Source organism: Ailuropoda melanoleuca, chromosome 10 (assembly GCF_002007445.2).
Source record: "Ailuropoda melanoleuca isolate Jingjing chromosome 10, ASM200744v2, whole genome shotgun sequence".
Classification (NCBI taxonomy): domain Eukaryota; kingdom Metazoa; phylum Chordata; class Mammalia; order Carnivora; family Ursidae; genus Ailuropoda; species Ailuropoda melanoleuca.
This window is the reverse complement of record NC_048227.1, coordinates 59,002,579-59,018,624: the sequence shown is the minus strand read 5'-3', so window position 1 is coordinate 59,018,624 and position 16,046 is coordinate 59,002,579. Positions and strand designations below refer to the sequence as shown.

At 38.0% G+C, this 16,046-nt stretch overlaps 1 protein-coding gene across 1 annotated transcript; it reads right to left on the bottom strand.

The window, feature by feature from the left end:
* Positions 1–231: 231 nt before the first annotated feature.
* On the bottom strand, positions 232–14,951 carry LOC105236769 (putative uncharacterized protein C6orf183). Its single transcript, XM_034670768.1, has 9 exons — positions 14,830–14,951; positions 11,709–11,781; positions 11,200–11,310; positions 7,862–8,056; positions 6,611–6,764; positions 5,440–5,597; positions 2,214–2,366; positions 456–554; positions 232–285 (listed from the first exon to the last, which is right to left on the bottom strand). Exons 1-9 carry the CDS (start codon positions 14,949–14,951, stop codon positions 232–234), a joined length of 1,119 nt encoding a protein of 372 aa, XP_034526659.1.
* Positions 14,952–16,046: the final 1,095 nt, after the last annotated feature.

Sequence of the window (16,046 nt, the reverse complement as noted above, 5' to 3'; positions counted from 1 at the left end):
TAGGGAATTGTTGTTTTATAAGTACAGAGTTTCAGTTTGGCAAGATGAAAAAGTTCCAGTGGATCTGTTTCACGACAGTGTGAATACACTGAACACCACGGAACTGTGCATTTGAAATGATTAAGATGAGAAATTTTATCCCATATGCTTTTTACCACAATAAAAATAAGATAATCTCATCCAGTATTTTTGTTTCACAGATGAGGAAACAAACTCAAGGAGGTTGTGCGATTAGACCAATATCACACAGAGACTTAGTGCCAAAGCTGGAACAATTGTTACTTTCTATTGAAAATTAACAGTATTATAAAATTTGGGCAATTAGATTAGAAAGTTCCAAATAAAGCCTTCATGGCAAATCCATGGCTAACATTTCTTAAAAAGGAAAGAAAATTCAATTTTCTGAGAATGATTTTAGCAAGAATTTTATCTAGGGAATATGGTTATTTTCTTACCTTCAAAAACTTTGCTTGGAGTTGCATTAAGACATCTATTCTCCGTTCTTTTAGTTTGGTCAAAATCTTCTTTTGCCAAGGATCACATTTTGGCTTAATCTAGTGGACAAACATGTTCACAAAAAGTCACAACATAACAGAATGGTTCTCAATAAAAGTTGCAAGCAAAGAGATTCAAGGACCTTCTGAAATGGGATCTAGCCTTTGTGTAGAAAGTTTGTTAGAGCATGTGAAGTCTTGGAAAAAGTCTGCATGGGTTCACAGATCCTTGGAGGGAGATGGCAACAGCAGTTCCTGTTGGTGTGTGGCCTATGAGATGCATTAGCTTCATCTGGGATGACACAGCACCATCCATGAACAGGAGGGACCCTAAATCCATCAGTGTTGGACACCACACTTGACATAGAGGGCAAGAAAAGTTCTCCCACAAAGACTCGACATGTAAAATTTTACCTTACCCATAAACAGGGCATATTTCAAAATTTAGTTCTATAGTTGTAAATACATCAATATACTCATAACTTATCTAGAACAGAAAGTCTGGCTTTTCCTACACCAATCACCTATTTGCTCAAGTCCCATTACTTAGGAGTAATCTTTGATTTCTCTCCTTTCCTTCCATTCATCTTTATCAAGTAAGACTTCTTTCCTACACAATATAGCGGATCCTCATTATTTATGGATTTTGTATTTGCAAATTTTTCTTACTAAAATGTAGCCATAACCCCAAAATCAATACTGGCAGATCTATCCTGGTTATTTATGGACATGCAGAGAATGGTGAAAAATTTGCATCACCCAACTCCACATCCCCAGCTGAGGTCATACAAGGTGACATTCAGCCTTCTTATTTCAGCTCTCATTCTGTAAACAAGTGTCCTTTTTGTGGTCTAGTTAGTGACACATTTCTATATTTTTGTGTTTTTTGTTGGTGATTTCAATGTTTAAAGTGGACCCTAAGTATAGTGCTGAAGGGTTGCCTAGTGGTCCTAAGTACAAGGAGGCTATGATATGTCTTACAGAAAAAATATTTATGTTTGATAAGCTTTGGGCATGAGTTACAGTGCTTTTGGCCATGAGATCAATGTTAATGAATTAAAAACATATATTAAAGTATCTTTAAACAGAAATATACATAAAGCAAGGTTATGCATCAATCAGTTGATGAACCTAACCTTGTATTTCTCTTATGAGCAATGGTTCAGTATTTGTTAATTCAGTGTTTGTGACAATTTTATAGAACACAGCTTCCCCAAACAATGAGGATAAACTATACTTACCACTACCCCAAATCATCTTGTTTAATCTGCTTACTTGTGTATCGTTTGTGAATTGTGTATCTCTGGAACCAAGGGTCATTCCTGACACATAGTATATACTCAGTGAATATTTATTGACTCAAAAGCTGGATTTATACAACCCAATTATATCTTTGAGTTCTATTCCTGGTTCTAGCCAAGTAGCCAAGATCACTAACAAGAAGAATGGAGTTCTGACCCAACAGAGAGTAAAGGAATATGGGGACTTTCCACAGAAGGCAGGTCAACATGGCTAGCTTCAACACAGACCCAAGGCATGAAGGAGATGGGGGAACCTGGTGTACAAGGCCAGGGACCTACCCTTGGTCCTATGGGACAGTTTGCTCAGGGCGTTGAGGAGAGGGGACAATAGGAATGTGACAGACCTGGTGCTGCCAAGTTGTCTGGCCTGGGCGGAAGATACTTTGTGACAGGTGACTGTCACCACAGGTCTCCTTACCTTTATAAAGGAAATCCAGTTAGCTCTCTTTTTCAAGGCCATATCAGGTCCTGCCAAACCCAAATTCTCCACTTTAGCTATCTCAGCATCATAATCTGGAAATGTTTGCATTCTCTGTTGCTCCATGAAGATGCTTTGAAATTTTTGGGAAACCTAAATAGGATTAAGAAGAGAGAAGTGGAACCCAGAAAAAGTCTCAGATTGCAGGCAATTTCAAAAACAGCTACTGATTGCCTTTGAGACAGTCTTGGAGTTAAACTAATTCATAAAACATGACTCTGTCACAGTAAGAGACATCAAATATATATACCTGTGAGGCACATGTATTCAGTCGACTGATTATCATAATTGCATATGTATGTGTTACTTGTTCTGAATATCTGCTCCAAAGATTGGAAATTGTGCAATATATTTATTTATATGCATTTTGAGATGTACCCCAAATGGGAAGTAAATTTGTCCACCTTTAGAAATACATTCACTTTTTTTGGTCACCTGGTAAACTAGAAAATCTAAAGGTTAGATAAATCCTCATTCCAGAATCCTGACCAGGATGTTGCCAGAGAGAAGGTTCTAGATGCTGGGACCCGTTAAAACTCTTTAAGGTACCTCAGCCAATTCCTTCACCTCTCATTTTCAGACTGAGGCTACTAGTGCTTTCTGTGACATAATTCCTCCTGCCAAAATGTAGGACACTTCTCCCCCCCTTCTCCAGAGTGGGCCCAGACTTACTGAGCCTGTGGTAATACCTTCCTCATTGCACTAGCCATACTACATCATGATTTCCTCACTACCTGCTGAACTTCTTGAGGGCGCAGACTATGAACCTCCAGAACCAACCACATGGTCTTGGTTGCATCCACAACAGTGTGGATGTAATTAATTCCACTAAACTCTGCATTTATGAATGGTTAAAATGGTCAACCTTATGTATATTTTATTACACACACACACATACATGGACACACACGCACACAGATCCTACCACACTGCTGGCACATACTAGCGGCCTTAACAAAGGTTTCTGGAATGAGAGAGTAAGTCTAATGAGTCACAGAGCTAAAGATTCTTCCAGTTAATGCTGAGACCTTGTGGGCTATGCTATCCAATACTGTTGCCCCTAGCTACATGTGGCTGCTTAACATTTAAATGTGAATTCATTAAAATTAAATAAAATTTAAAACTTAGTTCTTCAGTTACACTACCCACATTTCAAGTGCTCAACAGCTGCATGGTTGACATATTAAACCATGCAGATTCAGATCATATCCATCAGTGCAGGAAGTTCAGTGAGACAGTGCTAGTCTAGGGCTAGGGTGGCAAAGTTCTCCTTAAAGGGCCAAACAGTAAATATTTTAGACTTTGCAGACCATACATAGATCTCTGTTGCAACTACTCAACTCTGTAGTTGCGGTGTGAAAGCAGTCAAAGGTAATATGTAAATGAATGGGTATGGATGAATTCGATAAAACTTTATTTAAAAACAAAACAAAACAAAACTGTGGTGGACTGCAGGTTATACTTTGCTTATCCTGCTCTAAGGAATTAGAGAACTAGAGTAAACAGTACCCAAATATAAGAACTCTTCCTACACATAAAAAAAAAAAATTGTTGTAGTGTGATTATCCTGTGAGCACAAGCATTGCACATAATACTGTTATAAGAAAGTTAGAAGTGGAAACTATCACTGTATAAAGGAAAAAAGCTATTCTTCGGGGATAAGTTTTCTCAATGGCCTCATGTTTTTTTGTTATCATTGATGATAGTCTACTGTGTTATAATTTATTTGTATTTATTTTGACTCTTTTAAAACACCATTGTATTCCAATTCTAGTTTTCATCTATCATAATACATAATACTTGGGGATAGGGAGGGTAAGGATACTCCCACAGAAGCACTCTGTTGTCGGGGTGCCTGGGTGGCTCAGTGCCTGGAGCATCTGACTCTTGGTTTCAGCTCAGGTCATGATCTCATGGTTGTGAGACTGAGCCCCCTGTTGGGCTCTGTACTCAGCTCAGAGTCTTTTTCAGATTCTTTCTCCCTCTCCCTCCTGCTCACACTTGCTTGCTCTCTCAAGTAAATAAATAAAGTCTTTAAAAAAAAAAGAGAGAGAGAGAAGTGCTCTTCTGTAGACATTGCTGCTGGTGATAATGAAAAGAAAGGCAAGAGCTAAAACATCATCGCCTTCAAAGAAACCAGAGGAAATGCGATACCACTGGTTTCAGGGAGCGTAAAGAGCCTGTGTGATATACAGGAATAATCTTACTAAAATAATGCAGAACAAACACACATAGAAGTGAAATCTGAATGTCAAGTCAAGTGGTGATAGAGAAGACAGTGGTTCCTTCTTACACAAAGTGCATTCAAAAACATTCAGATTTGATTTTTGCCTGTTTGGATCAATCAGTTTATTACTTTTACCTAGCAAATATATATACTTGCAAATATTATACACCCAGAGCTAGAGAAATATCTCTATTGTGGATACTCTAGCTGAAAACTTTATATTATAAACTTGAAGCTGTTTATACATAATCCTATTTTGAAATAAGTTTTAACATGGCTTTTGTTAATATGAGGCTTTTTTAAAGGAAGTGCAACACTGTGTTATAGCAGAGCAGATTGCATGACTTTAAAAATTACTATGCAATATAAACTCTATTGAATATATAAAGCATTTTGCCAACAGGAGAGCTATTACAACACATTGTGAGAATCAAAGGGCTCGAGCCTCTAGACAACTCCATTAGGCAAATCTGTCAAATCTTGGCTACATTTACATCACCTACTATGGACTCTAACCTACTTTTTTCTTTAAATTCTGCAAAAAAAAAAAAAAATCAATCCTGCAATCCCTCTGGGTTGTATACTCAAGGGTCCCAGTACTCTTTTTTTAATGCACTTTTTAATTTTTATTTTTTTATTATAATTTTTTATTATGTTATGTTAGTCACCATACAGTACATCCCTAGTTTTTGATGTAGAGTTCCATGATTCGTTACTTGCGTATAACACCCAGTGCACCATGCGATACATGCCCTCCTTAATACCCAGTACTCTTAACAGAGGGGAGGTTCAACTGCCAATCTAAATCTCACCGATTACTATTATATTTTATCACTCTAGAAACAGTTGTGGTAGGAGAGATATCCAACTTTGTGGCAAATAGTAGTGTTTTCTTTCATGAACTCCTATCTTTGTATTAAGAAAGAGTCCATTAAGTACCAAGTTAAAAAGTTCCATTTCCTGAGCAGCATCCCTCAGCTCTTCCACGTCATAGGGGATATTGAAATGGGAGAGCAGGAGCCCCAGCTGAGGTGTCAGTTCTTCTCTTTCGGTCATGTGTTGGGGCAGGAAAAAAGCAGCTTCTGTTCTTGTCAGTCCTAAAAAAAATCCAAAATCAAGAGCATGAAGACAAATAAACACTAGTCAGGGAGAGAAAATGAAGTGTCCTTTGAGATAAATGGAAGCAGGATCTCCTCTGCTGACAGGGAGAGCCATTCTGCTTTGTCCAAACTTCTCTGCTGTAATTTACACACTGCACTACACTGGGCCACACCTATCTGGCAAACTCTTGATGCTGGCTTTCTGGGGATGGAGCAAAGACCGCTCACCTTCACAGGGCCTTTAGGAAAAACCCAACAGACACTTTGGAAAATGACTTAGTGGGAGGAGAACTACTTATAGTCCTTTGTGGTAAACTAAGAGCATGATTTATACATTAAACAATAAATTAGGAGAAGGTGAGAGCCTTTATCTCCTTTTGCCTGGCTCACTTCTGTTCATTTCTAAGGACCCAGTTTGGACTCCCTTCCTTTAAGATGCCTTCTCTGATTCCCCACAATTAGGTTGGCTGTCTCTTCAGGTGCTTCTGTGTCACTCTGTACATATCCTAAGCAAATATGTCACTCAGAGTAGAAACCTAATTAGGTTTCTTAGTCATCTATAATACAAGATAAAGGCAGGAAGACCATTAAATTGACTCAGATAAGGAAATTATTTTTAAAATATGTAATAGTCAAACTAAAAGAGGTCTTAGATATCACTTAATCTGAAAGGTTTATTTTGGAGATGAATAAATTGATGCCCAATAACATGAAATGACCTAAACATGCAGGCTCATAGTGAGGCCATGACAGAAACACATCTAGAACCCAGTACTCCTAACTTCATTCATTGCTTATTTTCTTCTCTATTTGCCAGTTATAAAGATGGAGATAATAATGGCTAAGAAAAGTGCATATTTTTTCATCAGAATATATTAAATACTTGTTTATTGAGAAGATATAACTATTTGGTATATAGAAAATTTTCAAGCAAGATCCAGTGACCACATGTGCAAAGTCACAATCTCTTTCTCCATGTTACCCTAAGGGAAAGAAGACTAATTTCTTACCTGAAATGCTGGTATCCCCAGGGTCTGGAGATGAAGATCTCTGAATGTTAGGGTTGATGTCATCAACGCAGATCTTTTCGTTCTCCTGACCAGCCTCAGCAACTTCATTGACAGCTATACTCAGCACTTTGGAGATGGGCAAATACTGGAGGGACTACAGAAAAGCGCCACCAAGAGGCCAAATGTCAACTCAACTATCACAGAAGCTTCCAGACTTAGGTTCAGGAGCCGCCCTTTGCTTTGATAAAGAAGCCTTAGTAACCTGATAGTTGGGCCTTAGCAACCTGCTCAAACATGGGGTGCTAAATCTAGATATGAGAGACCTGTTGCAGTCATCAGTGCTAAGCAACCTTAATCTCCAAGTGGGTCTACATTGATCAAGCATCCATAACAGACAAGACACTGTGTGAGGTGCTAGGGATACCAAGAAGAATTAAGCTGTGGACCAACCTCAAAGAGTTTACAGTTTAGTGGGGAACGGAGGCTTATGAGCAGTGTGTTATTATACCACGTGACTGGTGAAAGAGGATTCAGAGGTAGACACCATAGTGACTGGGGAAGAGCTGAACTTAGGATGATGGCCAGGTTTCTGGTTTGGGTAACTTCGTGGATGGTGGTATCACTGAGATAAGCCATAGAGGAGTAGGAAAAGATTTAGGTGGCAAAATAATTATCCTTCTAAAATGAAAATATGATCACATCACTCATTTCTGATGCCTCTGGCCTGGGTTAGGGCCTCTCCTCTGTGACTCTCTTTAGTCCGTGCTTATACTCATTCTATTCTTTCTTACCACACTGCATTTCAGTTGACTATTTGCTTGCCCATTTTCCTACCAGCCCGGGACCCAGTTACTTTTCAGCAAAGATCATCCTTTTCCTTCATGGCCCTGTACCTGCCATATATTAGACCCTCATTTGATATTGCTGAATAAAAAAGTGGATCTAAATTGGACATCATAAATTCTGAACAAGCTGATGAAAACAACTTGTAGAGTAAATATGAAATAATACAACAGAGACATCTTTGAGAAAACTAAATTAATGGAGTGGTTTCATTACAGCAAGATTTCAAAAGAAAACGTGTTCAAAGCTTTCAAAGAAAAAAGCTAGTGGCTCATTACTTTCTTGTCATTTGTAGAGTAAGTAGAATACAGAAACAGTGACAATCCAAAAGTAGGTAACAAGTGTGAAAAAACAATGCTGAGCAGCATGGGAGGACACCACACCATCACATAACTATGTTTCACACACCTGTAGGTAGTGGTGAATAGTCCTGAGTGAGTGTAGGTGACACACAAACCACTTTGTGTAAATAGTCAGGTCTTCCTGTGTCACTAAGTTAGAAGGATTGTTTTTTCCCATAAGGAAGTTTTCCCGCGCAACAGACAATCTTTCAGCTCTCTGAAGGGCATCATTGTACTCCTCCATAATGTAGGCAACTTGTTTCTGTTTAAGAGTAATGCAGAGATAGAACATGGTTATTTGCAAGCCTTACTCTCTTGTGTCATTTGCTTCCAAGCATAGGCTAATGCTGTTTGGGGGCCAAAGAAGAGGCTCCTGGAATATCAAAGTTCTTTCACATTCTGAATTTGACTGACGATGGCAGCAGTCCCATTCTTAGGAGAGACTTCAGCAAAGAGTCAGTGCATACAGATGTTTGGGAACTGAAGACGGTTTCTTAGCTTTTTATCTATAGCAGAGGAAGCCAAATCCATGAAGAAAAATGCATTTTCTATCATACAAATGTTCCTTCAAATCTCATCTTTAAAAACAGATGCATTATCTTCTGCCACAGGCAGAGGAGGCAAATAGGTGCATCCATTAGTTCCTTTCCCATCTCTAGCCGTGACTTAAAAAAACAGACAAGAGTCATGGTTCGTAAGAATGTAAACTGGTACAGCCATTATGGAAAACAGCATGGAGATGCCTCAAAGAATTAAAAATAGGAATACCATTCAATCTAGCAATCCCACTTCTGGGTACATATCTGAAGAAAACAAAATCAGCATCTCAAAGAGACATCTGTATTCCCATGTCCACTGCAACATTATTCCCAATAGCCAAGATATGGAAACAACCTAAGAGTCCATTTATGGATGAATGGATTAAGAAGACGTGGTGTGTGTGTGTGTGTGTGTATACATATATATATGGAATATTGTTCAGTTATGAGAAAGAAGGAAATCCTAACACTTGTGACATTAGGAATGGACCTGGAGGACATTATGCTAAGTGAAATAAGCGAGACAGAGAAAGACAAATACTGTATGATTACATGACAAATTAAAAAAATGCTAAACTCATAGAAGCAGAGAGTAAAACAGTGGTTACCAGGGGCTACAGGATGGGGAAATATTGGTCAAAAGATACAAATTTGCAGTTATGTAGGATGAATAAGTCTAGAGATTTAATGTACAGGTATGACAACTATACTTAATACTATGTATTGACAAGCTTATTGACCATTTTGTTTCATTATAAAAAAGAGCCCAAAGGTTCTGTTCCTAGGCTTCCTACCTTGTAAAGAGGATAAAGTTGCTCCATAATCTTACTGTGCTGGCAAAACCTCTTCCATCTAAGCATGTGTAAATATTTACTCTGGGCCAGCTGGGTAATTCTCTCTGTATAATGCTTTAACAGAAACAACAATAAAAATTAACACTTAGAATACAATTATAGTAGAAAGGCTGAATTAGACTTAAGGGCATTAACAATAGGAAAATCAGTCTCTGGTTGTTTCAGAAAAATAGATTTTTCTACATGAAGATCATAAAATTAAGAAACCTGGCTCAAGATACCATTAAATTTTAAATAAAGCAAGTATGTGTTTCTAAATCTATATGATTTGCTGCCAGTCTAACAGATCGTGGTTTCATTTATTAATTAGTGAACAATTTTAGCAGTGATATAAAAGCCTGCACAATTGTCTAAGGCTAAGTTCAAAATTTCTTAAAAACTGAAGTTATGAATCTAAAAAATACAAAGCACATTTTAGGTAAGATTATAGCTTTTAATCTCAGACCAGAAATTTTATTTGGATTTAAAAATAAATAAACTGACCATTTTTAAATGTTTTATTTTTGATAATAAATATAATAATGGCTATGGTGAAATAAATAGGACCAGGCTCATCCTCCCATCATAAACAACTAGGAAATAGGACAAAATAAACAAGACAACTATTTTCTGACATGAGACAACACACAGTACAGACTGTGGTCCTTGAGAGAAAGGTAACAAATGAAATGAGCCCTACAACCACCTTGGTTTTCTTCCTGGAATAGGCAGTTTTTGAACCAGGGAGTAAGAAAGGGAATCTCAAGCAGAGCATGATGGTCTCTCTGAGTTAAGGAGAAAGAAAATGAAGCTTAAGAGGCTGAGCTGGCTGGAGTTTGCAGGGCAGAGGACTGGAAAGGGGGATGGTATGCAGAGAAAGGGCTCCAGAAATCTGCAGAGAGATCTCAAACTCAGCACTACTGACATCTGGGACTGGACAATTCTTTGTAGTGGGGGCTGTCCTGTGCATAGTTGGATGTTAGCAGCATCCCTGGCCTCTTCCCCCTATATGCCAGTAGCAATCCACTCCCCTCCCCAAATTGTTGACAACCCAAAATGTCTCCAGACTTTGCCAAATGTCCACCATCTCCACCCTCTCCTTCTCTCCACTGAGAATCACCCATATACACAAAAGAATGTAGAGTGCCAGAATGATAGGGAAAGAGAATCTTGGATGAAGATAATGACAAAACTTTAATTTGTAAATAGAATCTCAACACCTTTTATTTCTTTGTGATTCATTTATTCAGTCATTGCTAACTAGTTGCTAATGAACTAATTTGTATGCATAATGATATAACTCATAACACAAAAGAACAAAGAATTTTAAAAATCAAAACACTACATGGTTATTATAAGAAATTCAGAAAATATATAAAAAAGAGGAAATTTGTTGTTCTGCCATTCAAAGATAGTGATTGCTAACATTTTGATCGATGTCTATCAAGTGGTTTTTCTATATATTATGTGACCATTATTATCACACACAGACATGTTAGTTTTTGTTCACTAATATTACATAAAAACATAATAATTTCTTACACTAAAAATGTTTATTGGTAGAACAACATTCTACCAAGTATCATACTGTTTTTCTTAACTCTTTCTCCTAGTGCTAGATATGTAGGCATTTTTGATTTTTTCACTTTTATTATAATGCTACAATAATAATCCTTATAGAGAACATTTTCTACCACATTTTGAGTTACTTTATTAAAAGATATTTCCATAAATATCTTCCCAAGCTAAGCCAACAGCTTTTTGAGGACTGAGACTTTCTTAGTATTGTCTTGCCTCATAATACCAGTGCAGGGAGTAATTGATAGAAAGTCAATTGTTGAGCGACTATAACTAAACTGAACTGAACTATGGCATGGGTCTCTAACAAAGAACAGAATTTACCCTAATCAAGTTCTGCAAACTACACAGGTAGAGAAAATCCTACCCTAGCCAGAGGATATACCAGAAAGCCAACTTCATCATACATTTCTATTAATTTACAGATCTGTTTTTCAGGTTGCAACATGACTTACCTGCAACAGAAGCAAAGGTAAATTTTCAGGAGTGTACTCTCTTCTTAGGCAGCTCTCTAGCTCCCTCTGCATGACATCTGCTTGAACAACAAGGGGCTTTGACTCAGCCACCTGAACTCAGGGGAACAGAGCAGGCAAACAAAAAGAAATAAGGAAGTAAAATGATCATTGTTTATGACAGCAAATGACATACAATTTCTGATAGTTTTTACACAACAAATTATACTGTTATACCTCAGCTTCCGTATAACAAATTTTAATATCACAAATCAAGAAACTGTAAAATTTTAAATCATCACAAAAAGTAGGTATCTCCAAACAAGTAGTGGCCTGTTCTGATCTAATAGTGAGTATTGGGCTATTTTGTTCTCATAACACTGTCAATAACATCAGCTGGTTGTTTGCAAAAATAAAGTTTTCCTGCTAAATGTTTTCAAAAAGTTAGCAAAATCCAACATATTATTGTATTACAATACAGTTGTGTATTACAATTACACTCTCCTACTCACCTGTAAAGTTTTCTTTAGAGCCAGTTCCCTTTCTCTTCTAAAGTAAGAAATGTCCTTTGGCATTCGAACAGAGCTGTAGAAAGATTTATGCAATAGATGCTATAATTATAGAAACCGTCATAAACCAAATTACAGACAGGCCCAGATTAATCTGTAACTCTTCACAACTGCTCATTGTTAAATAACTATGTCATATTATACTGGATTATCGAGAGCGTGTAAAGACCATGTGCTTCTGTCTTAGTCTGAATCTCTCTTGTGTATACCTTACATTTGCTAACCTCTTCCCTAGGTCAATTTTCCTCTCCTTCACCCCAAACATGGTCTTTCCCAGTACCCTTGATTCACCTCTCTGGTTTCAATTCCAGAATACAGGAAGAGGCACAACGGTGGAGATTTTTCTTTCCCCCACCTGTATTTCCTCCAGTAACCTCAGCTCTAACAAGTGCTTATCAGACATCTGTCTCACCCTACATAAAACTAGTATCTTATAATTTATACAGAATGTTCTTCTTTTGGTGTTCTTGCTAATTTATCAAACATGAAATACTTTGGAAATTATTTTAACCAAATTCTATCATCCAAGCCTAGTTACAAAGGAGTTGTTTGCAAGACTCTGACATGAGAAGGCACAAGCAGCACTGCTATGGGCCCAGGGATGGTGTGGGATCCCGTGGCAGGAAGAAGGGAGCTCTCTCTATTTGGGGTAAGATACACCGCAAGGCTTGGCAGCTTTGGGAACATCAACGGGACAGCACCCCTGGTGTAGATATCATTTTCTTAAGAGGAAACTTTGCAAACAGTGGCAAGGAAGCCAAGCAGGTCGCTGTGGAACACATGTAAGGAACCACATAGAGATTTGAGAGGGATTGCAGGCAGCGGAATTTAGGTTAATATTGTTTGTATGACCCCATTAGTCCCCGTGGGTAAGTTTTAAGGAAAGATGAAAATAGACTGTTAGTTTGTACACTTGTTGGCCGTTCCCCTCACTGGGTGCAGTGGTCCTGTGAAAAGACCAGTCAGGAGGTCCTTCAGCCACATGGGTCAAAGCAGCTCATTGAGCCATTTGTGTTGAATTCCCAACTGAAGCTGGAGATAATGCCTCCCTTATCTCCTCACATCTTGGCTTTGATTTAAAAAAAAAAAATGAGGTGAGCTCTGAAAGGGCCTTAAGAGTAAAAGCATTACTAAATCAAGGCTATAATTTCTGTGATTACTGGATACCTGAATACCAGCTGCAGCCTCATGGAGATCAAGAACCAGTAACCAACTAGAAAGGAACAGGCAGTCAGGGAAACAGAGGAAGCCCATCCCTTTCCTGCCCTCTTGTTTTCGAATTTCTTTGACATGCTGGAAGATTGGGCAGTGTCCTGGGTTTAGCTGCCTGAACCTTCTCTTACTCAAATCATGTTTTCCATCTCAGTTAATCTCGAAGTGTCTATGAATGAGATTGATGGTGGGTACGTGAACCCACAAAAAAGAGATTCACCTATTTGTACATCAAGTATTGTTTATTCATCATACATTCATTTATTCATTCAGCAAGCATTTATGAGACACTTAACGACTACAAAGACTTGGGCTTATAGGGGTAAACTGATGAAAGAATGCAGAAATGAAAGAAAAGAAAAGAAAAGAAAAAGGACCAAGGCACCATTATCCTACAGTTCTCAATAAATTTTTTTCAATCTAGTGGGGAATGAGAATGCTAAAGTGATTATTAGAAGTGGACATTTTACAATTTCCTTGGACTCCAGAACCTAGTACAATACCTGGCAAATAGAATTTGCTCGGTATTTGTCAGATTAATAGATAGATTCTTCCAGGTGCAGTGTTTACTGGTTTGGGAGAGTAGAGAAATACAAGGATCCAGAGATTTCCCATCACTCTATTCTAAAAGATAAAAGAGTCATCAGGAAGCCTTTCTTATGACAATGTACAAAGAGGAGCCACTTGATTGATACTCAAACATTTAAGATGTAACAGTATCAATGGTAACTTGATCTTTGTATGGTACCTTCTAGTTTTCAAAGTGCTTGAATCTGCATTACCTCACTTGATCCTTATAAGATAGGCAAGGTACATATCTGTAACCTCATTTTTCACAGAAAGAAACAAAAGTTGGGAGAAGTTATGGCTTGCATGGTTCCATTACCTTTTCACTTCATCATACAATCTTTTTTTTTTTTTAAAGATTTTATTTATTTATTCGACAGAGATAGAGATGGCCAGCGAAACAGGGAACACAAGCAGGGGGAGTGGGAGAGGAAGAAGCAGGCTCATAGTGGAAGAGCCTGATGTGGGGCTCGATCCCATAACGCCAGGATCACGCCCCGAGCCGAAGGCAGACGCTTAACCGCTGTGCCACCCAGGTGCCCCCATCATACAATCTTTGATCTGCTTCCTACACCCAATGGTTTTAAACATCAAATTATAAAACACACTAATACTGGTTCTTCAGAATCATCTTTGGAGTGAGGTAGTAATGCACCTACTTACTGCTTCTGATCTTCCCTCTCCCACCCTCACCATCCATGTTTTGTTTACTTGGCTGCTCAACCTAACAGGGACCTCATATTGTTCCTTTTGACCAACTGTGGCAGTAATCGAAACAGAGCGTATGAAGGTCCTGAGCCCATGAGACTTGCAACTTAGGGGCTGATCTTGTTCCTCTGTTTCTCTAAAGGAGATTGCTATCTTGCCAGCATTTATCTATAGAACTCCTAATAAAACACCATTTTGCAGGACTCATTACCAAGTACTTAGCATTGTTTCAGTTTTTATATTTCTCATCAAAATCAAGGTCAAATTCAAGGGAAATATTTTTGGAAAAAATGAGACCTCTTTTCAAAGAGGATGATTGGTATAATAGCTTCTGGAACTTTAAGAAAATGGCATTTGTGAAATGTAAGAGCACTTTCATATTTTCTTTGGTGGGACATTGCCTCTAAATGCCTTGGCAATTCTAGAATATAGGGAACACTTACAGCCAGCCATAAAATCTGAGCTTGAGATAATGCCAATTGTTCATATAAAAAGAAGAGGGAGCTGATGGAGATTATGGGGTGAAAGTGGGGGCTGAAGCCCCTGAAGACCATGCCTTCTCACTACTACTATTTACCTGTAATCTCGACGAGTCTCCTGTTCTTCTATCTCAGACTTTAGTTCAGTCAGCTGCACGGCCAGTTCTTTTTCTAACTGCTGGATCCTTTCTGTGGAAGCAATCTTATAAATTTCATCCATGATTTGCATTTACCACTTTACTAGATCCCTGAAAAACAAGAGTACAAAGCTCGTCTATCTTTCTTCAAGAAATCATGTCAACTTTGTGAAAATGTATGCTTTTGCAATTTGAGGAAACAGGCTGACTAGACTGTTGTCATTTATGATTTAATTACCATTTAGTTAATAGTTGAGAAAAAAGAAATAAAAAAGAACCTCCATTGACCATTCCTTTGTTCAGCCCAGTTCACCTTCAGAAACATCTCCACTCCAGCTTTGATGAGGGTGGTTAAATTAAAATTAAGTTCTCATTAAAATGAGAATGCATCCCTCCAGTCCAAGCCCTGTGTCTTCATAAAGGCTTGTGGGAATTACACACTAAATGCTATTAATGTTGGTTAAGGCTTTCTTCTACTATCACTGCAAGTGAAACAAACAATTGGTGTGTACAGGTATGGAAAGGAACATAACATGATTATGATCCACGTACTTTGGAGTTTGGAAGAAAATCATACTTAAACATTTAAATGTGTTTTCTTAATTTTGAATGTTTATATTTGGCATACTGCTTGTACTATTAAATAAAATAATTGAGAATCCCCCAGCCCTACTCCATCCAGTTCACAGCCTGTCAAACACAACACAGTTGTTTCCTAAGTACTTTGTGTCAGTGTTCTAATTAACTACATAGATTAACTACATGACCTAGAATGAGACCCATGAATTTCAGGGGATGCAGAAGATGATGTGTTTCCCATGCTACTGCTGCCCCCCTCTGTCCTGGACAGGTGGGGTAAAATAACTTGGGTTACATTAGAGAGGTTTAAAATATTTAACCCTTCCCTTTTTCCTTTGACATGTCTAGGTTTTCATTTTTCCTTTCAGAGATATTTCATTTTCACAAGTTAATCGGCTATCACTCCAACAAACAAGCTGTAGAGATGGTTTCTGTAGAGGCTTCCTTTGGGGCCTATTTATTCTTTTTATAAATATTAAAAATGGAAATGAGCATTCATGCTCAGTCTAGGTTGTAAACCTGCTGAGTAATAAATCTGTCATGTGTGGCGCACTGCTGGAGCTCAATAAAATGCATTGTTGTTCTTAGCAAAAGTAAAA

Excerpts from the sequence above, each read along its gene's own strand:
- LOC105236769 (XM_034670768.1), bottom strand. The coding sequence starts at position 14,951 with ATGGATGAAATTTATAAGATTGCTTCCACAGAAAGGATCCAGCAGTTA. Across the intron at positions 6,765-7,861 it reads CTATTCACCACTACCTACAG|TCCCTCCAGTATTTGCCCAT; the intron begins GTGTGTGAAACA and ends GCTTTTCTGTAG. Across the intron at positions 555-2,213 it reads ACTGGATTTCCTTTATAAAG|ATTAAGCCAAAATGTGATCC; the intron begins GTAAGGAGACCT and ends TTTGTCCACTAG.